Source organism: Thalia democratica, chromosome 9, assembly GCF_965202585.1.
Source record: "Thalia democratica chromosome 9, ktThaDemo2.hap1.1, whole genome shotgun sequence".
NCBI lineage: Eukaryota > Metazoa > Chordata > Thaliacea > Salpida > Salpidae > Thalia > Thalia democratica.
In genome coordinates this window covers 35,515,643-35,543,605 of record NC_139173.1, presented here as the reverse complement: position 1 = coordinate 35,543,605, position 27,963 = coordinate 35,515,643, and the positions used below count along the sequence as shown (strand labels likewise).

Here is a 27,963-nt window from a genome sequence, read left to right as displayed (position 1 = left end):
AAATTAAAGCATAGGAAAAATACTAGAGGGCACAAGTTTTAATACCAAATTTTGAACTATAAATTAATGAATATATATCATATCCATTTAAAAATTATATTTTTAAACAACTTTAAATAAAAAAAAAAGAAGTTTTTCTACGTTTTTTAAATGAAACATAACTAAAATACTTAATACTTAGTTTTTAATTTTATGGTTTTAATTATTATTTTGGAACCATAATAGCTATGTTAACTAGTTTAACAAAAAAGGTATAAGTCAAATCTTTTATGACAAATCAGTAAAGATATATATTAAGTATATAATTTGGATATAATTTTACATTCAAACTGAAATAAACAAACAATGTAAAACAGATAAAAACCGGCTATGCCTAAAATATTTTGTCATTTTAAATGAAAATATAAGCAAAACATTTTGAATAAAAAAAAAATAATTACAGTCTTATATTAAAATGAATAAGGGCATTTAAACAGTACTTAAAAATTTACAGAAAAATATTTTGCGATTAAGTCGTTACTTAATACAAATAAAACTAATTTTAAAACAAATACAATACAAACAGTCGACAAATGTGTAAAGTTTTTGAAGATTTTAGTCCCTAGTATTGTTGGAGCCAGTTTTGAAATCAGACAATTTCGTTCCGAATTCTCCCGCCTTCATTGTTGTCGAATGTCACGTTGAACTCTGTGAAGAGTTATTTTTAAATAATAATAGTGCTTTTTAGATTATAGTTTCACAATATAATCTTAAGAACAGCTTCAATTTACTTTTTTATTTTTCAATCAAGTTTATGTGTTTCTCTATCATCCAAATATTATTGTTCTTTAGTTTATAAATTTAACTTTTAGTGATGTACTTTAGAAGATAATAATTTTTTATTCATCAATTTTTTTTTATAATCTTAGAAATTGTAACCAAACTTACGAGGTGAATTTCTCCTGGAAGATGTTTTGGTTTCATTCTGCAAACAATTTTTACTTTTAAAACAATGTTTATTAGTTTCTTTTAATAATGTACGAAAACTTGTGTGTGTACTTTTACTAACAACTTTCTAAAACTCTACAACCACAAAGAAGTCTAACATGTTTAATCTTCTTCTAAAATACGCTTGACGTTTTTATATACTAGGTTTAACTATGTAAAATTTGTTGAAAAGTTTTAATAGTTCAAAATAAAATGCCACTGAATTATTATCAAAATACAAAAAAAAACATAAGACCTATGTAAGTCGCATAACAACTACTTTCACAATATATATATAAAATAAGGTGATTAATTCAAACTTGAACACCTTCTACAGAGCCCATTTGAAGGGCTTTCAAACAATTTATTACAAAAAACGATTTAAAAAATACTATAACACATGCTTCTTAAAGCTAAATGCTTTAATCATCAGCCAGTTCAACTTAAAATAAAAAGCACTTTGGTAAACAGATATGCAAAAGTTATACAAAAAAAAAAGTATGACGTAATAATTCAATTATTACAAAAAAAACATAGGGCTTTGTAAGTATATATATATATATATATAGAAATAAGTTGATTAACTAAATAAATTAAATTTTTCAACACAGAGCCCGCCTTAAGGGCTTTTTTAATAAAAAAAAGGTTATTTAAAGATACAAAAACTTTCAGGACTCGAGTTTCGTGCCTGTGCACTCCTCAACTGCAAAGCTCAAAATAAAGCACAAAACAAAAATTTCAAATAAAAGTTAAAAATTTGAGCATAAATAGATTATGACGTAATTTTGAAACTGTCAAAAATCATGCAAAACGAATTGTGCAAAAATTAACTTACCAATAGCGTTAAACTGGCACAATTTCGTAAAACTTCAGTGAGTGACTACATATTTGAATCGAAAATTGAATAACATAAAAATAAGATAAAAAGTTAAACAAAAATTTAAATTGAAAGTCTTATAAAGTGAAATTAAAACTTATTAAACTTCAAAAGCGATTTTGTATATGTCTACAAGACGATACAAACTTGCTTCTTTTGTTTAAGCATCTCTTATCTTTCAGTGCATATACAACGGCTGTTGCTTCTTTGAGACAGCTTTGTATATATATAAAGAAAATAATGTGGTTAAACAAACTTAAGTAAGCCCACTTGAAGAGCTTTTAGATAATTTATTATGAAAAGTAGATTAAAAATCTTTATAAAATATAAATAATAATGATAAATAAATATAAAGCAGCTTCACAGATACGTATCTAGCTACCAACCTGTTCGATAACAACACCAGGTTTAAAACAATTATGTTATATACACAGCTACGTATCTAGCTACCAACCTGTTCGATAACAACACCAGTTTTAAAACAATTATGTTATATACAACGCAGCTTCGCAGCTACGTATCTAGCTACCAACCTGTTCGATAACAACACCAGTTTTAAAACAATTATGTTATATACAATACAGCTTCGCAGCTACGTATCTAGCTACCTACCTGTTCGATCGCAACACCAGCCTTGCACTCCACAGCGGCACAGTCCATGCAGCAGTTGTCTTTATCTTCGAATTCTGGTTGCACCGTCAGTGAGTGAACTCCTAAGTCGCATAACTTCTGCTTCAGCTGTTGGTAAAAAAATGTTTAGTAATAAAGTTTTCAATAATAACAAAAAATAAATTGGTACTAGTTGTTTGATTTTATTTCAAAAAAAAATTCAGTTTAAATAACGTTATTTTTATGTCTCTCTAAATGAAAACAATTTCCCAAATCGCATAACTTTTGCTTCAACTGTTGATAAATAAAAATGTTCAGTAATAAACTTTTTATTAATAACAAAATAAATTGGTACATAGCTGTTTGATTTTATTTCAAAAAAATTTCAGTTCAAATGCACGTTATTTTTATGTCCCTTTAATTAAATTAATTCCCAAGTCGCACAATTTCTGCTTCAACTGTTGGTAAATAAAAATGTTCAGTAATAAACTTTTTAATAATAACAAAATAAATTGGTACATAGTTGTTTGATTTTATTTCAAAAAAAATTAAGTTGAAATGCACGTTATTTTTATGTCTCTTTAATTAAATTATTTTCCTAGTTGAATATTTCTGCTTCAACTGTTGATAAAAAAAAATTGTACTTAATGTTGATAAAAAAAACTAGTAATAAATTTTTCAACATAAAAACAGAAACTTGTATTTATTTAAATTCATGTTTTGAAAGAGTTCAGTGTATATTCAGATTATTATTATTTTTTAATTAAATAATTTTTAATTAAAAGCCGCACAGTTTCTGATTAAACTGTTGATACTGTATTTATTATTATTTTACAGTTTAGTGTAGTATCATATTTTTGAAATAGAGCCAAAAAGAATGTATGATACCACATTAATTCTGCTAGCTATGAAGAGTGGTACTAAGCAATTTATACATTGATCTTAAAAAGATTATTAAAAGTCTTCTTAGGGTTTAGACAAGTTATCTAACTTTTCATTTTGTCTTTTTGTTTTTAAGAAGTATTTAAAACTAATTTTTTTCAAACTGAAAAAAGTTTACTAACACGTTTGCTTTTAACCTTAAAAATCATAACTTAAATAATTTTTGAACTATAACAAGCAATATACTAATTAGAATTTGTATCAAACTATATTTTTGTTTTTATTTACATTAAGTATTAGTAAAAGCATTACCAAAATTACTTAAGTGATTTTTTTTTGAATTTTTCAGTTTCAGTTTAGAATATAACATATTGACTCGATTTTAAATTGTGCTTAAAGTTTAATAACTATTTACACAACTATTTAGGAGTTTAAAAAGATTCTAACTTTGGTCATGTTTAACTTATAATAAGTTGTTAAAATATTTGAGTTTGTAATTAAACTACATTTTTGTGTTAAATTTTAGTAAGTGTCATTAAAGCAGCATTATGAAAATTACTTTTCAAGAAGTTTTAATTTGAGTTTGTGAGTTTTAGTTTGGAATATAACATATTGACTCGATTTTAAATTGTGCTTAGTAATATTATACACAACTGTTGCAAACTTTTATTTAAAAAAAATTGACGTCACACCTAAATTTACTATTTATTTTAAGAATTACTCATTGATAAAATAATAATTGCTTTTGAAAGATGGTAAACTATGGATATGGTAATTTTAAAGCGACTATAATTAATACTATTCTAGTTTCACTGTTAGTTATTAATTCTTATTTTTGTTTAGATAAACAGCAACTAAATGCTTAAACATGCACGAAATTTAAAACAACCCTGTACAATAAACGACAATTTAAACTGTACAATTTCAATTTGCACCAAAGGTTAATATTTAAAGTTTAAATGGTACTTGAGTAGAGTCATTATTTACACAAATGGTTTCAACCAGAAGGAAAACACTTGATACTAAACAGAAATGGTTTTTCCCACAAAAATGATGGTTTAAATGACTCATTGTAAATTACTCTTGAAACATGTATAATTTCAGAAGTGGTTTTCACGAAAATGGTAATTTCAAAGAGTTTTTTCAAAAGGTAGCGTTTAACCAGTTAGTTATGGTTTAACTCTGATTACTATGACTCACAAAGAAGCTAAATCTCACACAGATGTTTGAAAAAATTTGGGAAATATTAAACTTTGCACCTGTAAACTTTAACACTATAAAACTTTTTTGAACTTAAATTGATCTTTCTAACAGATCTAAACCAATAATTTTTCTTCTGATTAATATTTAATTTTCATATGTTTAAACTTTAATATTATAAAGTTTTTACTTTGAATCAGATTTTTAACAGTATAAACTTAATTTATTCAAAATATTTTTTACTAGTTACTAGAACATAGCTTTAAACTTTTATCTTATTATGTTAAAACATTTTAAAACAAATATTAATCAAACTTTTTTTGAATCAATTTCATAAGTTTTATAACTTTCCACATTTATGTGGCATTTAGCTACCATTTTTTATTAAAATATTTAAAACAAACAAACATTTTTAGAAACGATTTCATATGATTCATAGCTTTCAACATTTACGTGGCATGTAGCTACCATTTTTATTAAAATATTTAAAATATACAAACTTTTTTAGAAACGATTTCATATGATTCATAGCTTTCAACATTTACGTGGCATGTAGCTACCATTTTTATTAAAATATTTAAAATAAACAAACTTTTTTAGAACCGATTTCATATGATTCATAGCTTTCAACATTTACGTGGCATGTAGCTACCATTTTTTATTAAAATATTTAAAGTAAACAAACTTTTTTAGAAACGATTTCATATGATTCATAGCTTTCAACATTTACGTGGCATGTAGCTACCATTTTTATTAAAATATTTAAAATTAACAAACTTTTTTAGAAACGATTTCATATGATTCATAGTTTTCAACATTTACGTGGCATGTAGCTACCATTTTTATTAAAATATTTAAAATAAACAAACTTTTTTAAAAACGATTTCATATGATTCATAGCTTTCAACATTTACGTGGCATGTAGCTACCATTTTTTATTAAAATATTTAAAATAAACAAACTTTTTTAGAAACGATTTCATATGATTCATAGCTTTCAACATTTACGTGGCATGTAGCTACCATTTTTTATTAAAATATTTAAAATAAACAAACTTTTTTAGAAACGATTTCATATGATTCATAGCTTTCAACATTTATGTGGCAAGTAGCTACCATTTTTTTTCAAATATTTAAAACAAACAAACTTTTTTAGAAACGATTTAATATGATTCATAGCTTTCAACATTTATGTGGCATGTAGCTACCATTTTTTAATAAAATAATAAAAACAAACAAACTTTTTTAGAAACGATTTCATATGATTCATAGCTTTCAACATTTATATGGCATGTAACTACCATTTTATATTAAAATATTTAAAATAAACAAACTTTTTTAGAAACGATTTCATATGATTCATAGCTTTCAACATTTATGTGGCAAGTAGCTACCATTTTTTCTCCAGCTAACTGCCATATATGGAAGTCGTGGATAAAATTCACACCCTCCATTTTTTCTAAACTGAAATAAAAATAATATGTTTTTTTGAATGTATTATTTCAATAGTTTTTTAAAAATCAATAAGGTTAATCAAAATGTATAATACAAATGCTTATGCACTAAATGTAATATATCATTTTAAATAATAATTAGTTAAAAGATATATAAAATTACAACACGTTATAAAAATATTAAGCTTATGAAAAATGTAAACTAATATCACACACTTACTAATGATACAATATTAGTACAAAAAATTAACAATTTAAATAGAATATCAATTAGTAAAAACTAACTACACATTTACTTTATAAACTGATGATCTTTATATTTTTTTAAACAATAATAAATTTAATTTTAGCAACAAAATATTAGGTCTTAGTTATTTTAAATCTAAGCGAAGTATAATTTAATAAAAAAACTGAAAAAAGTTAATTAGGTTAGGTAAATTTTGAAACAAGAAATGCAATGTTAACTTATCAATTCTTTTTGATGGTAAATATTGATTAACAACAACAATAAATTGCATCATAAAGAACATTAATCATTAACCAAATGCCGAAGACCATTTAAACATGCTTTAGCCTGTACTATTGCATAAGTAACAAAAACGTATTTAAAACGTTAAACAAATAAACAAAGTCCTTAAAAAAGTAAAGAATATGATTCGTAGAAAAAACGTAATATTTTAATTAAAAACCACCATTTAAACCATTTTCTCATTAATGCTATAGTGTTTCATTAAATTCGAATAATTTGCATATTTAACTTTATTCATATATTTATTAAAACGTAATAACCATTTGTAAATCATTATTTTTATAATGGTTACCTATGTACTACGTAATAGTGATGTAAAATGGTTTTTAAGTAGATTAATTTACTTTTGTGATAAAAAAATTTAAAAATGAAACAATGATGTAAAAAATAATTAAAGATTGTGTGATTAATAAATTATTTATATAATGAAATGTTAAAAGTTATTTGTCTAAGTATAATACTATAACTTTTCTATACAATTTTTAAAGCATTATTTATTATTGCCTTAAATCAAACATTTTATAATAAAATTGAATGGTCAAACAATTAAATTAAAATAAATATGTTTGTATAATTATGGTGAAATACATTAATGGTTAAAGTCCAATTTCTTTTATTTAAATAAAATTAAACTTTTAACACACTTATGCTAAACTAAATGGTCGAGAGCTACCTTTTTAATTTAAATGGTTAAAATTTATTTGTTGTAATTCAAATGGTAGGCTTGAAGTTTATATAAATAGATGTTTTCAATATAATGCTTAGTGTTCATTTTGTAATAAAATTAAATTGTTAAAAACTTGTTATATGAAGTAAATGGTTTTAGTCTAAAGGTTACAAAATTGCAGTATTAAAGCATGATGGTTAAGATGTACGTTTAAGTCTAAGGTTCATACTTATGAATTCAAAATTTAATGGTTGTTTACTTTACCATTTTTTGACAAAAAAACTTACTGTTAATAGTATAAAACATAAAGAAATTTAGTATTGTAATCTCTAACTTTTAAAACTTTTTAAACTAGTTTTTTTTAACTTTAATATTGTTATTTTGTTCAAAGTATTATTATCAATATTTTTTTTTAACAAACCTCTTTTTGAGTTGGTGAATATCAATATGCACAGGAACACTTTGAAGCAATATAAATACGGATTGTTTGAATAAGGGTATTGTAGTCACACATAATATAAGAACCAGTAATAACGATAAAGCCGGATCCATGTATAAGATCCATCTGTGTTAAAAAAGTTACTTAGAAACATATTTTTGTAGAAGATTAAACTAAGAATTTTTTTATAAAGAAATATTACAGTTTTAAAAATATGTTTAATACAAGTTTAATTGTACAGAAAAGATTAACTTTTACTATGCACACTTGAAATTTTTTTTGAAAATATATGTGTTTTTTTACATAATAAGAGCTATTTATTTAACTTTTCTTATTTAACTTTTGTGTTTCTTTTTTATCTATGCCATAAAGCCTGCATATGTTTATAATTTTAGTGTGTAAAATGACTAGTATTTCAAAATAACTTAAATGTTGTTAACTTTTATTTCGGTTTTAAATAATATATATTGAAAGCATAAAAATTCAGAATTCAAAACTTTAAATATATAGCTTATTGGTCAAACACCAATTGTAAGAACCATTAGATTTGAGTCCCACGTTTGGTACAAATATCATACTTTTAAAAATTTCATTGTTTAACATTTTCGGTCAAAGTCCAATGGTTGGAAACTTAAAAATGATTAAAACATAGCTTAAAGTCTAAAGACAAAAGTTTATATAACTTAAATTTAATTTGTAGCTTATGTAGCTAAATTTAGTTCTAAACAAAAAATGTATGGTTCAAATTGATATTCAACTGTTTTAGTGTTGGTGGTTTTTTAATGAAACAAAACCAACATTCAACAGTAATATAGTCAGTGTAACCATATTATTAGTCTGTAACTATTTACACCTAATACAATATAGTATATCATGTTCTAAGCATTGCAAAATGTACATTTGAAGTGTAGTCGGAATAAAGTTTTGACACAAAAAAATCTGTGGTATTTGAAGTTTCTTAAGAATAACAACATCTAATAATTACTAAATTATGAATAGAAAACATTAGATATAAATTTGAAATATTAAAACTTCAAACCTGTTAATGGTGATTTCATCAGCTGGGTCGCAACTTTTATTTTCGGCGGTTGTGCTCACTAGAGGCGCCGTTGTCGAGTTTGATTGGGTTGAATTCGTAATTACGCCCTCTATTTCCTTTGTGTGCTACGCAATAAAAGCAATGTAAAAATGTTTAATAAAAAATAAAAATTATTGGGCTACTTTACCTTCTATTTCTTTCTTGGTCTTTTTTATTTATGTAAATAAAAACCAAATGCTAAGTTTGATACATCAAACAATAAAGATTAGTACATTGAATTTATAACCGCATACTCCATTTCTTTCTTAGGCAGAAAGTTTATTTAATTAAATAAAACTATGTTGGATAAAACTGTTTTCAACCTTCTGTTTTTTTCTTTTGCTATCAAATTTAGTTCAAAATATATATATATATATATATATGCTGAATTGTAAATAACAGCACATGATAGATAATAACAAAATGTTTGTATAATAAACTAAAACAAAAAAAAACATACTAAGTTTTATTAAATTGATAATTCAAAACTATATGTGATTACTTTTGAACCAAATTTAGACCTTTTTACCAGAAATAGTATCGTTAATAACTTTATCATAAAATTTATTGAATTAATGGCTTCTTGTAAACTATCAAATATTTTCAATCGTTTGATTATGCTACGGAGCAAAAAATAATTAAAAAAACGTTTGTTATTGCAAAACTGTTTCATTTCGTTGTGGCTTTTTTAAGTTGGTTTTTTTACAGACTGTAGAAGACATTTAGCTATGTGATTAAAATTTTGAAGGTTAAACAAACTACTAAGATTTATTTTCATTAAACTGTTAAAAAACAAGCTAAAACTTTTTTTTGTGTAAGTATCATAACGCTTTAAGACAAACTTTAACATAAAATTAGAAATTTATTATTTAATTTTAGACCAAAGTACTTTAAATACTATAACAATATACCTATGCACTAAACTAGTTGATTTCAGACTCAAATTCTTAGGCACGTATATGTAGATTATAGAGTTTAAAATTTACCTAATTTACCTTGAATCGTCAACCTAAAAGTTTAATTTCTCGTCAAAACTAACATCAAAAAATTTGTTAGATAAATTTTCACCGACTTGCAAAACTGACCACGATAAGAAATACTTTATAAGAGCTTAAATACTTTTAAATAAATAAACATGTACATGATTTAAACGAAAACTCGCAGGGAAATATGTGTACATGATTGCATTACATACCTAATCAACTTGTTTAATATTATCACTTCATTAAACTAATTTATGGCTAAAATTAACCTCAAACTCTAAATCTACGGGACAGTGAAATTTCTCATAATAGGGCATCATTACAGTTTAATTTTTTTCAATAAACAATTATCTTCCATAAAACTCCACGAAAACTCACAGGGACGTAAATGTAGATGAGAGCGTTGCAGACGACCACAACCGAACCCAGGGCATCCCCCAAAACGTGAAGGAACACCGCCCGCATGTTCATCTGGTCGTGGTGGTGCCCATGGTTACCGTGGCCACTGTGGTTGCTATGGTTGTGGGACTTGACCGACTCCGTGTCGCTAGCCTGTAAATTAGTTGCTTTTAAGGGGAATTCCAAATTTATTAACTAATGAGAAAATTATTTTATTAAATAGTAATAGGGGATAGATCTAAAATTATCCGAGAAATAATGCCAAACAAAAAATTCAAGAAATGTTTATAATCTATCTAACTATAAGTTATAAGAAAAAAGTAATAGTCATTTTTTAGGGGGTTATAAAAAAAACTTTCGTTTTTATTTGTGGTTGAAAGAACAAAATATAAACAAATATTAAATAAATTCAAAAATGAAAAAATATTGGTAAATCTTAACAGTTGTTTGTAGTTAAGCTGCAAATTTTAGAAACTATAAAACTGGTAATGTCAACAGATATATTTTTTTACCTTGCTTTAATTTTGTTATGACAAAAAGTTTAATTAGTCATATTTTTTAGTACAAAGGCACTAATTTAACCGACATCATAGGATATATTTTAACACAACAGTTGACTTTTTTTACAAAAAACAGATTTTGCATTCAACTTTATTTTTATTACTGTTTAATGAGCGCAAAAGCACATGCTTTATTTATAAATTTTTTTGCACGTTTTTAAAACTATTTTTTGCACACGTTGTTTGAAAGCTTTATATTTGTTGAATTTCTCAATTTTTAATTATACTTGTTTAAATAATGAATATAATTTAAAAATTTAAACTTTATATCTAACTGAATAGTTTTATTAATTTATGAAAAAAAATTATTAAGGTAAACTAAAGGTTAACATAATGTTATTTTAATTGAATTTAATTGATTTTTAGTTTTCTAAAATGTATGTAATTTTACTATGTGTTGGCTATTATGTAAAAACAAAGTTTTATTGTACTTAACAATATTAAATGCTTTAATTTGCAATATTTCAATAACTTTAAACTTGGTTATAGTTAAAATTTAAATAAAATAACTTAACTATAAAAATTTGTATTTTTTTATGTTGTCTTATATCAATATTAAAGTTTTTTGTCTTTTTTATACAATTATTGTTAAATTGTATTTACCAAATAGTTTGTCAATTAATTCAAATATTATTATAAATAATAAGTATTTAAGTTATTTAATTTAAAGACATAAGTGTTTAGTTAGAATGATATATTAAAGTGACAAAAATTAACTTTATAAATAATTCAAATAGAAAGGGATAAACCTAAGTAAACAATCTCTTACAAAAAGTTGTTTTTCAGAAAAGATTTCTAAACCTAAATGACCTCAAATATTTAGTATCAGTCAGACTATTTTAATTTACATCTATGACAGGTTTTGAATTAAATAAGTTATTTTGAACTTATTATTGATATTCTTTTACAGACTAAAAAAAACGTTTTAAAAAGTCGTAAAGTTTATTTTAAAAAGTCGAAAAGTTTATTTTTTAAATAGTTTATTCAAGTGTGTTTATCCAATGTTTTGTAATCTATTAGCAAACACAGGTAAAACATTGTTTGTTTATTTTAAACACATAAAACGTTTTGCCTAATTTTATTGTTTAAAAACAACTAAGTTTGAAATAAAGCTACATTTTTATTTGAAAACTTTTTATTTTACATCATGTATACAGGTTTTTTTATACTAACTATTTTACCTAGGAAAACAAAAAAAGTAAATAAACTGTTAAACAATTGTTGTATATGTATTTTTTAAATTAAATTTCACTGTAAAAACTTTATTTTTTGCAATATAATTTTCTTTTAAAAGCTCAAAATCATTGTGTATTTTTAATTTTTTTTAAACCAAAACCAAACCAATTAACTTGATGATACTAAACTTTTGCATTTCATTTTATGCCGCAAAACATTTAGTTTCTTTAACTTGATGTAATTTTAAGACATTAAGTACTAATAGAACCTTGAAAACCTAAGATTAATTGAACAACCAATAATAACTTATTTGTTTGGAAACATCATAAAAAATTTTCAAGACAACTTAAAAACAACAAATTGTGATAATGGGATTTTAATGGATTTACTGTAAATTATTAAAGGTTTTACGATGATTGTAACTAAACTACTGCTTTTAAGACAAGATGGAAATTTTTACAACATAATTAATTTCCTAAAAACATTCAGCAATAATAACAGTGTTTGTTTTATCAGGAGTTAGTAGTAAAAATACTAAAAACATTATTTAACTACAAAAATTTTATTTTTAGTATGTACAAAGTTATAATTTCCAATATTGGGTAACTACATATTAAATGTATCTATAACATGTTAAACAAAAATTAATTTCTAAACAATTTTTAATAATATTAAAATCTACATAGTACCAATAACTTGAATAACATTTTTATAAGTTATCTTTTGATAAGAGGTTATAAAATAAAATCAAATTTATTCTTTTTACTAAAAATTAATACATTTGTAAATTATATTTCTATTTATATAGCATTACATCTCAAAAACTACTTTATTTTAAGTAAATAAGTAAACAAATTAAAAAGAAATGCACGTTTTGTGTACTGTTATAAACATTTACTTTATGTATAGTATCTAGTTTTTTTTCATACACAAAATTAACTTAAATAAATAATTTCACTTAAAAAACTATACTGTCTTCAGCAAATAAAAAGGGTTTAAAATAAAAACACTTTCTCCGAATCAAAATAAAAACTAAAAAAACTTTTTAATCTAATTTTTCTGTCTAATATGTTGTCAAACACACATTTAGTTTTCTTTGAATTCGTAATCCTACCTACAAGCACATGAAAAAGATTAAAATATGTTAAATAAAAAATAATTAAAACCGATTTACTTGTGCTTTTAAACCTGATTAATGTTGACAGAATTAATTTGTCTGATTTTAGTCTAAACAGAGCTAGAAATATACCGTAAATCCTCTTATAAATTTTATTTTTATTTACTAAAAACTGTAGTATTTTAAAGTTACGGTAAAACAACTACAACGAAGTTTATGTTAGAGTTTATTAAAGTGTTAATATTTAATATACTTTTCGCTTAATCCCCTTCTAATTGCTACGGTTTTTATTTAACGATGTTAAAACTAATGATAAAGTAGTTTTAAAATAAACTAAAAAATTACAAGCAAATTTATGAAAGTGTATATAAAAATGTAAATACTTATACACGTTTTCTTATAAACTTAAAAATTGCATCTATAAATTTAAGTATTAGTTTACAACATTTATAGATGTAGTTTCTAAGTAAATAAAATCGTTAATTTTTTAAGCCTTAACACTTAAAAAAGATAATTACTAGTTATAAAATGAACTTAAGTCAAGAGTTTAGTACTGTCTTAATCACACTTCCTACTTAAGAAAAATAAGCTTAAACCTCATTATACATGACTAAAAACATTGTTTGTAATTTAACTAACTTTATTCTGCTTCTAATAAGTAGATTGTCTTATTTAACTTCTATAAAGTATTATGAAGTTTGAAAGCAATTTGAAATTTTATATGCTACTTCTACACAATATAAAAATTAACGTTAAACGTATAAATGAAATGATTTTATTTTTTACTATATATAACTAACTTTGAAATAAAAGAAAAAGTAATTTAGAAATTTGATACTAACTTTCAAAGGTTTTTGTCCTAAAACATTCCAAAAACAGTTTAAAAAACATACATTTAGTTTTTAAATTTGATTTTTTAAATTAATATATACACAAACTTTTCTCAAATTTCATCAAAATACATAATCTTATTTTTCGATATTACATTTTCACAAAGTTGTGAAACACAATATTTGTGGCTAACCCTATATGTATTAAAGACACCTAAATTTTCTTAATACGCAAATTATGGTTTTAAAACAATAAAGCTGATTGTTTAATATTGTTTTTTAAAATGTATTGCAAAACTTGAGTCTTTTCTTAGACGCAAGCTTCAAACTATTTTTAGAGGTATATCTTGGTTTCAATAAGCATATCATGTTAAAATGGTTTAATTATAAAAAAATATTTTAATTTCAAGGTAAACTATTTGAAAACAAAATAAAACAAAGTTTAATTAAGCAGAAAAGAAATCAACCCAAAACATAAAATGTTGTTTTTTTTTTATTCTCTGTTTATAACTTTCATGAGAATGTTTATGGTGATGTCTATACACTTAAATATCTTTGTAAATTATCATACAATTTAATTTTACATGCAAATTTATATGGCTTTACAATATTTTACTTGTGTTTCAAATAAAATGCACATTTTAATTGTTTTGTCCATACTAACAAATAATTCAACATTTTTTGTTAAAAACTTTATGATTTTTCAATAATAGTTGTAAATAAATTAATTGTTTTTATTTATTCAAAACTAACATGGTTACTTTTATGGTCATGTCCATGGTCGTGACCGTGATTGTGGCCAACATGACCCCCGAACATCATAAGACCCAAGATATTTACGACCAATCCACCTTTAAATAAATATATAAAAGTAAAACATAAGAAGTCCCAGAATACTTACAACCAATCCACCTTTAAATAAATATATTAAAGTAAAACATCATAAGACCCAAGATATTTACGACCAATCCACCTTTAAATAAATATATAAAAGTAAAACACCATAAGACCCAAGATATTTACGACCAATCCACCTAGATAAATATATTAAGGTAAAACATCAGAAGTCCCAGAGTCTTTACGACCAATCCACCTAAAATAAAACTAAAATAAAAAACGTAGAGTTTTTACAACTAGTCCACCAAAAACCTTTTAGTAAAAGTATCATAAGTTTTAATAAAGATAAAGTCCTGATCAAACAACTACTAAGTTGACGTAAAAATAATTTTGTGATATAAGAACAAAGCATAGAAAACTAGTAAGCTTGCATTTATTTGTGTTATTTTTATGTTATAAACAAAATACAAATATGTTTTCAAAAAATTTTACAGTATAGCATTTATGTTTTATTTCGCAAAAGGAAATGTCAGTATAATTTTTTACACCCAAGGAAACAATAATTAGTATTTGTTAACTGAAATGTTGTCTACTTATGATCAAAATGTTTTCAAATCTTATTATTGTCATTTTTAAAAACACTATAAACAAAGTGATACTATAGGGAAGTAAATCGCAATTTTCACAATTTGATTTTAAATTATAGAGTTTTGACTAAGCTGCAAGTTGTTTTTTACAGACTTTAAAAGCTGAAAATAACTTTTGAGATATAGCAGGTCAAAGTCGGAGGCAACAACAGGTTCCTAATGGGAGGCGCAAACTAAGAGGTTAAAAAGACTTTTTCATTATTAATCTATCTTCTCCTACATTTTTTGAGAGAAATACCTCAAACTTTTAGGAAATGTTCCTTGCAATATTTAGAAAATTCTGTCGGAGAAAATTTTTAAAAAATTTTAAAATAAAACTTTATAAAAATATTTAACAAAAATAACAGATCTTTTTTGTTATAAAATTCCTATTTTATTTGTTTAACATATGGTGTAGTTAGTTTTTTGTAAATATGTTGTATTGTAAAAAGGTTTAAGTTGTTTTAAAAAACTTTTGTGCAGATCAAACTTATAAATAATTATAACTTAACAGTGTTCAAAATCATCAATTAACTTAAAATCACATGACAATAAAGTTCACTGATTTTTATTGTTGTTAAAACAAACAAAAAAAAAGAGCTGCTAGTTTAACAACAACATTGAAGTTAAACAAATCTGTAAAGTTTTTATTTCACATTAAAGTAATAACATTTATCTATTTTTATTACTCACATGAAACAGCTTCCAACTTTAGCATATGACCACATCAAACTATTCTTTTTGAACTAAATATTCAACTTCAAAAAATTAAAGAAAAAATTTGAATTATTGATACTGTTAAAGTATTTTCAAAAACTTTGTCAGCAAGCAAGTAAACTATTTTTTACTTGTTATTTTTTCAGTTTTCATGTATTTAGTAAATGTTGAAGACAAAAAAAGCACAAAGAACGGTTGAAATATCAGGAGGATTAATTGAGAGACTTAAATATTATAACATCATTACTGTACAAAATATTTGAATACATATAACTCACTTAGTAATATACTACCATATGAAACTATTTATTTAAATAAAAATACTCTAGATCAACTTACTTGCACCAACGATTAACACAAGCATCGGGTCGTTCGGCAATTGTGGGTTCATGAATTTCTCAAAAGCCTCCATGGCTATTGAAAGGCACAAAGCTAGCAGGAAAGTCGCGTTTACAAGGGCTCCCACCACCTAGAAAAATTATAAAATATATCAAGTGTAAATACAAGTTCTAAAACTATATCAAGTACAGTGCTCAAGATAATATTAGAACGCTTAATTAATATACATTTATTCAACAGTAGGGCATAAGTTAACAAGTTTTATTTATGGTCACCTATAAGTTGTGATGAGCCTATTTTAGCCGAATAAAAGTTATATTTTTGACATGTCGTTGAAATGTTTTCCATTAATACATTAAGTAGAACATTTGCAACACTGTATATTTAAAAAAAAAATGTTGATTTTACTACTAATTAGTCTATTTGGCAGTAAATATTAATAAAGATTTTTGTAAAGTACATCACAAAAACAGATGTATTTGTCAAACTACTTATTTCAATTCTACTTTGATTAATTTGAAACAGAAAGTGTGTAAAATAAGTCAAACGCCATACTGGTAACATAAATATATGTCCAAAAGTATCAATGATAGTAATCAAATAAATATTTTTTTAAGTTTGTTATACAAATGCTAAAAAGGTATTGAGTTTAAAGTTAGTAATTGTTGGGAATATCAAAAGTTATTGAAAAATTCAGTTTTATGCAAACATACCAATAATACAAGTAGTATTAATTCTGTTTGGCTTGTTTTTAGGCACTGTTAAGTTATTTATTAACAAGTTTTATTTAAGTGTTTTAAAGATTAAGGAATTATGTAAATGCATTTCATACTAAAATCAGCAATTGTTTAGAATGAATTAGAATTATCTGAAAATAGTTGAGCATATAATTTTCATGGTAAATTAAAACTATATGCAATATTAGGTCACACCTAAATACTATACATTGCTAAATACGATTTTTAGTTAAATATGTTAAACAAAAAAATACACTACTTGTACTTATTACTTGTATAACAATTGTTCACTATTGAAGATATGTATTTCAAATAAATATAACATAATAACAAAAACAAATATGAGTTTTCCACGGTCTAGTTGTATGTATGGTTTAACTTGAACGCCCAAGTTATTACAGTTAGTTTCTAATAAAAATATACTTTAAACAAAAATTTTATTAATTAGTCATACTTATATTTTACACTGATGTGTGCCATATCAGTCAAAAGTTAAGAACTTTAGATTATACAACTTTGGTTATTGTTCAACAAAGGCTTTGATCAAGTTTATTAAAATTTCTTACAATATTCATTAAACTAAAACACAAACAATAAAATAGTTGACTTTTTCTACTACTTAAAAAAACTAATGTTTCCTTCTTAAGGCTTAATAATCTTATTTGAAGTTAATATCAGAAGTATATTTTTTATTAAATATGCAGAACTAGATTTTCGAACGTTTTTTTTAAAGTTATTTTGATGAAACTATGCACTTAAAAACAATAAGGTCAACGTGATAATATAATTTGAGTTAGATAAGATAAAATTTAAAATAGTTATAAAACTTTATTACATATTGAACACTTTGAAGTTTGTAAAATTTAATCTATAAAATATTTGCAAAATGTAGAATACCAATGAAAACAATTAATTTGAGATAAAATTTGCTAAAAATAGCTAGCACCTGTAAACTATTAATAACAATAAAAATAAAAAACAATGATAATATGATTAACTGTTCATTTTTATAACTTATTACACAATTTGTGGTTAAAAATATTTTATACTTGACTGCACTTTTATAACTAAACAGTTTAAATTAACTGTTTGTGTTTTATTTCTACAATTTTTTAAAGAGTTGCTAGTACAAACTAAAATATGCAACATTTAAAAGAATATTTTTAAGTATTAAAAAAACAAACAAGAACTTTCTTTCCATTAGCTTGAGGCATTTTTTAATTTCAATTAAAATATCATGAGACCAGAAAAATTAAATCAATTGATTTTGTATGATGTAGAATTTTGAAAACTTTAGTGACATTTCAAAGTAATATATTTCATGGTACAATTAAAGTCCAAAAATTTATAGAAATGTACTGACTTTTTAAATTTAGATGTAAAATTAAAATATTTAAGTTATCAAGGCATGAAACTTTCAATCTTATACAGTTTTTTTAAATATTCCATAAAATTAATTAAGTTTTAATTTAATATTTATCCTTAGCCTTTATAAATTTCTTGCAAATTTATTAAAGAAGCTAATTTTTTTTATTGCATGTTTCAAAACTTGTAAACATAAAAACCAAAAGGGTACGCAAAAATATTACACAGTATTACCCTAACATGCTCAGCTAGTCTTTAGTGCATGCCAAATGTATTTTGTTTCCTATGAAAAATTTGTTTGTACAGCTTTACACAGAAAAATACACCGAGTTAGAACAACAGAACATGATACAATGGAATAACAGTAACTAATAGTAGAGAGATGCTATATTACAAATTAAATAAAAAAAATCTGATATCTTACCTAACATTAGATGTTTGTCAACAAGTTTCAAATAAGTCTATTTTTAATTAAAGTTTAATGACACATCCCAAGAACTATGACTTAGCTCTAAAGTTTTAAACTTTAGAGAAATTAAAACATTTTGTACACATAATGGATAGAACTTAACTGAAATAATTTGTATTTACTCTTAAGTACATAACTAAGTAAAACTGTAATATTTTACATACATAAGCAGTACATATAGTTTATAAAAAATTACAAAATAATATTTAGAGTGAAATTTCTAATCAAAATATTTTCAAAACATTAGTTTAACAAACAGTACAAATAGGGAATCTGTTTCATTTGTTTTTTGTGTTCTGTTTATTATATTTTCTAATTATATTGAACTATATTTTATATACCATCCCATTTTAACAACTTGTCTCAAAAAATTAGTGTGTTAGAAGCTTTTTGCAAATTATCTTTAAGTATATACTATAAGTTTTTAAACAGGGCAATTTATCTTTTATAGTAAACAAGGTAGATACCCTACGGCCTTTATAAAATATATTTGCAAAATAGGAGACTAGAGCTTGGTAAAAAACAAACAAACAGCCTGTTGTAAAAAACACCTCATCTGTGGCCTAAAATGTAACACAAACTTAAACTAATTGAATTCAAGAACACAAAACAACCAACCTTCAATATAAGAATAAAAAATTAATAATAGCCGAAAACTTGAACAAATCACTGATTTTTTTCAAAACAGTTCAAGCCAGCTTGAGTTAATTAAGGCAATTCTGTTATGGTAAAGAAATAGCAACCAACCCACCTCAAATCTGACCCAGCCGAAGGTGTTCGAGTACTTGTTCCTGGAAAACCACGGCTTGAGGTACTCCCCTGCCCTCCTCTTGCTGTAAGTGACGGCAATGAGGGCCACCACAAGAGCGAGGGCGTCAGAGAGCATGTGGAAGGAGTCCGCAAGGAGTGTTAAGCTGTTTGTTATCTGACCTGCGGGAAAAAAAAAGTATTATCTGACAGGTTAAAATGATAAATATTAGTTTGCAAGACTTTACATTGTTATTTGCTAAAGTATGAATATAAGTTGTATTTTAGTCAACAGAAAACTTTTTGAATATCCATTTTAATGATCTTTTATATTATTCAGTTCCATGTTAATTAGTTCTGGTTTGTTTATTAAAAAAACTATTTATAAATTATGTGTTTTACTTCATTTTTCTATGATTAAAAAAATTAAGATTGTAACTAACATTATATAACTAGAAAACAAAAAGACTCAAGTTAAAAGTGAAGTATATGCTTTACTTCTACTCTCCACTATAAACGTGTCAAAAAAAACCAATTTATTTACCAACGATCAGCTCAGCCACGCAAAACACGGACACCATCACCAGCATTGAGGCCAAATTGCACTTTTCTGAGCCCATTTTTGTGCTTTAACTTGAAAATTAAAAAAAAAACCTGATTCTATCTAGAATTTTTTACTAAACTCAAAATGAAATATCTGATGCATAAAACTGAAGAATTACTTTTAATTATATTCATTAGTTACTTATAAGAGTATAATTAACAAAACTACTTATAAATTTTGTAGTTATTTTGTTAATAGTAAATAATGAGAAATAAACTAATACTTTTTTCAATAACATTAAAGTTATTCTAAGACTTCATTGCAGAAAAAATTTAACAACTAGTGTTTCGACTAGACTGCTGGATTTAAATAATAAATATCAACTATAATTATGCTTTTTTCTGAAAATAGAATCAGTAGATATAAAAACAATCTTTAATATAGTGGTCAGCTTAGCTTCAATTCTCTCAGTGTATAAAAACACCTACAATTTTTTTAGCCTATTATTGTAGTTTTACAACTTACTTTAATTTTAATTATCAATAAATTATTTAATTGCTCTTTTAAAATGTTTATGACCAGAAAATATTAATAACTTTAAGTGGTTAAACAAGGATAAAAGTATGTTTTATAGGCTTATAAATTTAAAATTACAACTAAAAACATAAGTTTTAAAGTATCTTTACATTTTGACTTAAAATTTTGACGTTTTTGATTTATCTTATAAATAATTATGCTGTTTAAAAATAAGTTTTAAAATAACATTAGAAAAAATTGACTAAACTATTTTTTTTTGTAATTAAAATTTATTCCATTTTTGGCATGCGATTGCATTTTACTTGTACTCTGTTAGATACAGAAAAAAGATAATAAATGTATAAACTTTGGAAAATAATGGTGTGGTGCCCATGGAAACTTAATGGTTAAAATTGACACCAATGAGTTTAAAATGGTGTTTACTGTATTTACATTAACTAAACTTATTTTAGTTATTAGAACTTTAGTATTTTGTTTTATTGTTGGAAAGGGAAAACATACTTAACAAAAAATATTACTGCTTTGGTCAATGATGTTTACTTATTCTTAAAATAGTTTGTGACTGATAAAACATTTTTTGTAAATTTGTTCACCAATGGGTTTTGATCTTGCATTTTCAAGGTTACTGATTGAGTGAAAATTACTTAGTTTTTGATTACCATATGACTACAAAATGTCTGCAAATTTTAATATGGAAGAACTTATCTATTATATTTAGAGTGTTAAATATAAAATTATCAAAAGAAAATCTTAGCTTGTACCGCCTAGTGATATAGGTAAACAAACTAGCTTCATGTTTGGTGATCAAAATAAAGTATAGAAAAATAAAACCAAAGTATCGTTTTTAAGTATAACTTTACCAAAGCAAAATAAATAAAAAATTAAAACTGATAATTTTCTATTAAAGTCATCAATACAGTATTAATTCTTTTTTTTTTCTTTTAGAGTAAAACCTTAAGTAAATTTGAAATTTTCGAAATTTTATTGCAAAACTTATTTTAAGTAGTACAATCGACCATGGTGCATGTTTTTTAGTTTTGATAAATATTGTCAGAATAATGGTAATTTGTTGACTATTGGTGTGATAAGCTTTCCAGAACCAATTGTTGAATAATATTTGCACAACCCTTTACGAACCATACAAAAATACGTCAAACTTTGATAAATTATTCGACTACCCTTCAAGCAACAATAAATAAAAGTTGTAAAAACAAAAGTTACGAAATTTTAAAACTAATGCATTCTAATGTTTTAAACAACCAAGGTCAAGCGAAACAAAATCGTTAGTATATTTACATTTATTCAAGAAATAAAACATATTTGTTAATTATGATTGCTTAACGTATTAAAGATTAGTCCTTCAATGTATCTTAACACTTTAATTTTGTTAGTAAATGTTATATTGTTTTAAATTTATTCAAAAATTTAACTGTTATTATTTTGTTAATAATAAAAATTAAATATTTAAATCTGAAATGTTTTAATATTTAAAGGTAATCATACAACCGGGTGTATTTTACGAACTTTTGTTTTTAATATTACTAATAGTATAAGTAAAACAAGTTTTGAATATGTTTATTCGATTTTTCTTTAAAAAATAAGCCAATGTTTATATAAAAAAAATTGTATTTTAAAATTAAACTGTAAAACCTAAACTATAATTAAATTAGTATGACTTATTTTTTTATAGAAATTTAAAGTTTACATACTTACAAACACTATTTTTGAAAAACTATTTGCATTCGAACAATTATAATTCTCAAATAGTTTTTCAAATATTTCACGTCTATAAAATTAATTTAAATTAGTAAACAACTTAAATAAATTCTCAACTTCTTAACTTTTTTACAACCTATAAGCTTTATGTATAAAGTTCTATAAACTATTTTTTTTTTGAATCCAATTTTCTATTTTTTGACTTAAAAAAAAATTAAATTGTAATTACAACTTAGCCTGATGCTTTATATAAAGTATAAAAAACACTTTTATTCTCTTTTTTACTTTGCTTTAAGTTTTACAGATTTTCTCAAAAAATATTAACAGTCTTAATAAAAAACTTAAAGATCAAGAGTCAGCTGTTATAAAATTTATTTTTATACAATTTAAAACAAGCTTGCTAACTCAATGTTATAAAAATAAAATGTAACATTACACTTGGTAAAAAATCAAATTCAAGTTTTTTCAAATGTGTTATTTTTGCTATATGGTCTCCGCTACAATGGTAATTATTGCGTATTGATTCTGTATCTTAAAATGTTTTGTTATAAATTATATTGTTTTTTAGTTTTAGTTAACCTAAACTATATTTATACTTAACTTAATTTTTTTCTTAAATTAGTTAAAGTTTATTGAACAAAAATTATATAAAAAGTGCTTATAATTTCATTTATAACTTAGATTTTTATATCTAACTTTTTGTAATACAGATAACCTTTGAAAAACAAATAAAACTATAAATAAAACATAAGTGTCATAATAACCATAAACCAAACGATTATCTCAACTTAGGGGATTCTTACTGTTATTTAAAACAAGAAACGTGTCTTTAAACGGAAGTCTATATAAAGATTTAAACAATAGAAAGAACAACCTTTTAAAAAGGTAGAGTGATTTAAGCAACATTTAATTCATAAACCCGTTTTTGAAATATTGGAAGAAAAAACTATAGCAATGTAAAAAAAAGCAAGAACAAAGTAATCAACTGTTTTTTTTTTTAAATTTTTCTGTGTATACTTTTTTTTATTGCTTGCTTTATTAAAACTAAACTTAAAACTATTAAAATTTTATTTTTATCAGGTCTGCAACATACTAATAAAATCGAAAAGCTAAAATATTACAAATATTAAAGTGCACAAAGGTGCAACAAAGACTTAGACTTACTTCAATTGTTATTTTAAAACGAATAGTGACACACTAAACAGAAACAACTTTAATTCAAAACAAAACTAGGTTAAAAAAAAACAAAATAAATAAACTAAGCAACATTAGACGAATACTTTTTGTACAAATGTGCCTTGATTTAAACGGCTGTGACTTTTAACAATAAATAAAAACTAAAGTATCTCGTGCAAAATAAATTTAGTACCAAGTGCATTATTTGAGTTATATTTTAATATAAATTTTTCGTGGGTCAACATACTTTGACAGTGACTTAGCCTAGCTTGACCTGCTAAATTTTTTTTAAGTGTTTGATTAGATAAAAACTGTAGCTAATGCATGTTTTTGATTCATAAATCAAAGGTCATAAACCTTTAAAAAGGCTTTATATACTTTCGATAGAGTTTTAAAGTAGGTTTTAATATTAAATAAGTCTAGTTTAGTGTGCAAACCTTGTTTAGTGTTAGGTGCAATGTTTGAGTAAACCTTTTAAAATTTATTTACTAACTTGTCAAAAGTATTGTAAAAATAAAATTACTTTGATGTTATTCAATGTCGAATTAATAATAATGCCATAAGTATTGTGTTTTACATATTAATATTAAAAGAAAACAGTTCACATTGAATACTAAAGTTATTTAGGTTAAATATTAGAGATAGTTTGATGTTGATAAACTTAAATCAACATTAGACTACAAGTTAAATTGTTTAAGTAGTCAATATGCTGTCAATTTTCTATTTTTGATTATTAAGATACTTTATCTTAATATAAATTTTAATAGTCTCCTTAAAGTTAATTTTTTTAAAGTGAATAAAGGCATATTAAAGGATGCTGGTATGCTATTACAATTATTTTTTTAAGTTGACTTGTTTTACAATTTTGAAATTGAAAACAAAAATTGTATAATGTATTTCACTGTTTTGTTTTAGTAGGTCAAATGTGACTGGTAATTAAAATATGCCGGTGTTTGGCTTAAACCCAACTTTTTTTTTAGTCTACTTTTAAATGATTAAACTGTTTTAACGACTCTTTTACTAAAATTCTTATGCAACATCGTTTAAAATTTTGCGAAAAGTTTGCCATGCTAGTTACACAAATACAGTTAGGATTCATTGAAGACTAAAACATATATATTTTTTAAATAATTAAATATTCGCTTTCAGTAGGTCAAAAGTGACTTTTAATGTAAACTTGCCGGCATTTGGCTGATAACCAAACTTTTATTTTGTTTTTAGTTTTTAACAATGAAAAAGTTTTTTAATGACTTGATTCTTGTGCAATAACGTTTTAATTTCAAAATGAAGTAGTTAAGTTGAAAGTCTTTTTATATTTTAAAATAATAGCATAAAGTTTCATTTCATTGAGTCTTGTGCAATGTTTTTATGTCTTTTAAATGAAAGTTTATAAAATTAATTTAAGGATGTAAAAGTTTTATGAAAAAAAAATAGTTCAAAATTTTAACTATTTTTCAAAATGAAATACATTTTTAATCATTCATTTAAATCTTAATAATTAAGTGTTATCGTTTAAATGGGAACTAATAATTAAAAAAATCTCTAGTAAGTGATTAAACTAGCAGACATAAAATGTTCGAGTATAAGATATTTAAAATAACAGTTGATAAAATAAAATTTATAGTTTTTAACTTTAGTAAAGATATATCTTATTATTCCTACAATAATAACATAAATGAAGATTACAAAAAAATGTTTAAATTTTGTTTCATTATAAATAACTTTTTTTTTTCAATTAACATTGAACAAATAATTTAGTTCTAACTTTTTTGTAATTAAATCAAATCGAACATGTTAGTAAACAATCTACTTGTGACCAAAATGTAATTTAAATCAAATTCTTTATTGTGATGTTCAGTAATATATAAATAATTAATCGATGTTTTTCATTTCAGTACATAAGAGTCATTTGTGATTTTTCTCAATGGTTTTAGAAGAAATACATATATTGATATAATTTAAAAAGTTAGTTTACAGTTAGTCTATTAATAAAATTATTCTTTAAATTGATAGGACTAATATTCATTCACATTGTTTGATATTAATTTTTTAAAAACAACTTTTTATCAAATCCATATTAATACATGAGTGAACTTGGTTTTAATTAGCCTTTGTTCGAAATTCGACTTTTTAGAATAATAAAAACATTTTACTTAAGATTAAAAAGATGATTTCTATATACACATGTATCAAATTAATATCAACACATTTTTTTTTAACTCAAACAACCATTACCAACAAAAATATAACTATCAAAACAAAAATCAGTTTGAAGTAATATTAAATTTTAGTATAAGTTTAATTATTTTTTAAGACAATAAACTTTATTGTACCGGCTAATTTTATAAGGCCGGCGAGTTATTTAATACTTTCTTGTACAAAGTTCAAGGTCGTAAAACAAATGTGTCTGCAGATCTTGAAACAAAAACTGTTTTGTTTAATTTGAAGTTCCTTTTTTTCATCATGATTGCAGATAAACGCCGGTAAGATATTTGTACAAAGGTCAAAATTGAAATATTTAAAACAAAATATGTTATGTTGATCTGGCTTTCATACTTTTTATTTAATGTGAATTTATACAACAAATACTGCTTTTCAAAAGCTTTTTGGTTCAAACAATTTTTTTTTTATAGTAGTAGCTAGTAAGTTTAAAATAAGCATACAAAATAAATAAAAACATTGTTTCATTTAAAGTAAGATAAGTCAATATACTAGCGGGGATGTAGTAAGTTATACACTTATAGATAGCCCAAGTATTTAAAACCAAGTTGGAATTTTTTTTTATCAAATAAATTTATAAGTATAAGACCTACTTACCAAGGCTTTCATGATAAAGATGCAAAAAAATTGACAACATAATTCTGTACTTATCTTTTTAATTATAATAAAATGCATAAATAGACCTAACTAAGTTCACAGCTAAAATTAAAACTACAACAATTGTACTAAAAACTATGTTATAAATGATAATGTCACAAGTCTTTCGTGAATAAATAAACAAATAATGACCTGCCTGATAAAGCCAAATTTTTTACTGAGTAAACACATTGACACATAACGTCTACTTTGAAAAAAAAAAAACTTTAATAATTCATACCTACCTACTAAAGCCTCCATGTATAGTCTACTAAATACCATGGATAAGATAATTTTTACATATTAACTAAGAATAAAATAATAATTATATAACATCAACTTACTAATGCTAGAATGAATAAACACTGAATTCCATTGACAACATGATAGTTAAATGTACTTTACAAATTAATTAATAAAAATAAATACCCACCCACTAAAGCCTCCATGAAGAATATGCTGAAGACCATGGACAGCATGACCAGCAGCCTGGACTCTTTGGATTTGAGGCAGCCCTGAGTACATCCCCCCTTTTCGTGGTCACTGTGGTCACTATAAGATTTTTTTTTTATTTTTAGTTTTATAAAAAGTTTAATCATCAACTTTAGTCGAACAACTTGTAAATTAGTATTGAATTTTTGTATTGATGATGAATAAAGCTTGATTTTTGTTGAGAGGAACAAATTCTAATAACTTTTATGCGATTTAATGAAGTTTTACACATCGTAAAAACAATGAGTAGTTTGAACTTCTTGTCTAGATCTTGATAATATAGTAAAGTTGAACATTTGAAAACTTTTTTTGTAAAATACTCAAGATACTTTAATTATAAGCTTGTCAGTATTAATTTGTGGCATGAAATATGAAAATAAAGTGGTAATTAGGCTATTAACTAAAACTTAAAAACTGTTAGAACTCACAATTATTGCAAAGAAAAAATTTGAAGCTTCTAAAAATCAAAAACAAAACTACTCGGTTTACAAAATGGTAAACAACATTTTGTTATTTTTACTTATAAAGGAAAAAATCTAAAGTTTACCAAATGATCAAGTTTGAAAATAATATTTAAGAAACCATTAAAAATAATATTATTATCAAAATAAATATTAAATTAAATATACTTTTGTAATAAAAATAAAATTACAAAAACAAGCTAAACCTGTTATTGTTGTTGTTTTTCTCAAAAAATTTTTTTAAGAAAAGTAAGAAACAGTTTACTTTTTTATTTATTTTTAAGTAAAAATAAATAAGTTAAATAAATAAATAGTTAAAAAAATTTATTTAACCTGTTATTGTTGTTGTTTTTTTCTTGGGGGCTTTCCAGCAGTGACTTGTCGGGGCTGAAGCTCAGGTAGCCGCCCTTTTCGACCAGATCGTCGCCAAGGTCCACCTTGTTGTCGAACACGTTGGGGGACCGGTTGCTAAGCGACCCGTTCGCGTGGTTGCCAAGCGACCCGTTGCTGAGGTGACTGGAAACTTTGGGGGTTCCGTTTTGGGGAGTCATTCTCAGATCAGACATTTAGTTAACTCTA

At 24.1% G+C, this 27,963-nt stretch overlaps 1 protein-coding gene across 2 annotated transcripts; it reads right to left on the bottom strand.

Moving 5' to 3' along the window:
- Window positions 1–212: 212 nt before the first annotated feature.
- LOC145843808 (proton-coupled zinc antiporter SLC30A1-like) lies at window positions 213–27,963 on the bottom strand. Of its 2 annotated transcripts, none has more exons than XM_082951043.1 (12): window positions 27,718–27,963; window positions 26,865–26,983; window positions 19,607–19,785; window positions 16,285–16,414; window positions 14,519–14,616; window positions 10,062–10,235; window positions 8,662–8,786; window positions 7,605–7,748; window positions 5,868–5,997; window positions 2,456–2,581; window positions 928–964; window positions 213–687 (listed from the first exon to the last, which is right to left on the bottom strand). In XM_082951043.1, exons 1-12 carry the CDS (start codon window positions 27,948–27,950, stop codon window positions 629–631), a joined length of 1,554 nt encoding a protein of 517 aa, XP_082807169.1. In that variant the 5' UTR covers window positions 27,951–27,963; the 3' UTR covers window positions 213–628. The 2 variants fall into 2 exon arrangements, with proteins under 2 accessions (XP_082807169.1, XP_082807170.1); XM_082951044.1 differs by lacking the exon at window positions 27,718–27,963 and adding an exon at window positions 27,591–27,604.

Excerpts from the sequence above, each read along its gene's own strand:
- LOC145843808 (XM_082951043.1), bottom strand. The coding sequence starts at position 27,950 with ATGTCTGATCTGAGAATGACTCCCCAAAACGGAACCCCCAAAGTTTCC. Across the intron at positions 26,984-27,717 it reads AAAAACAACAACAATAACAG|TGACCACAGTGACCACGAAA; the intron begins GTTAAATAAATT and ends AAAATCTTATAG. Across the intron at positions 19,786-26,864 it reads CTTCATGGAGGCTTTAGTGG|GTCAGATAACAAACAGCTTA; the intron begins GTGGGTATTTAT and ends TTTTTCCCGCAG.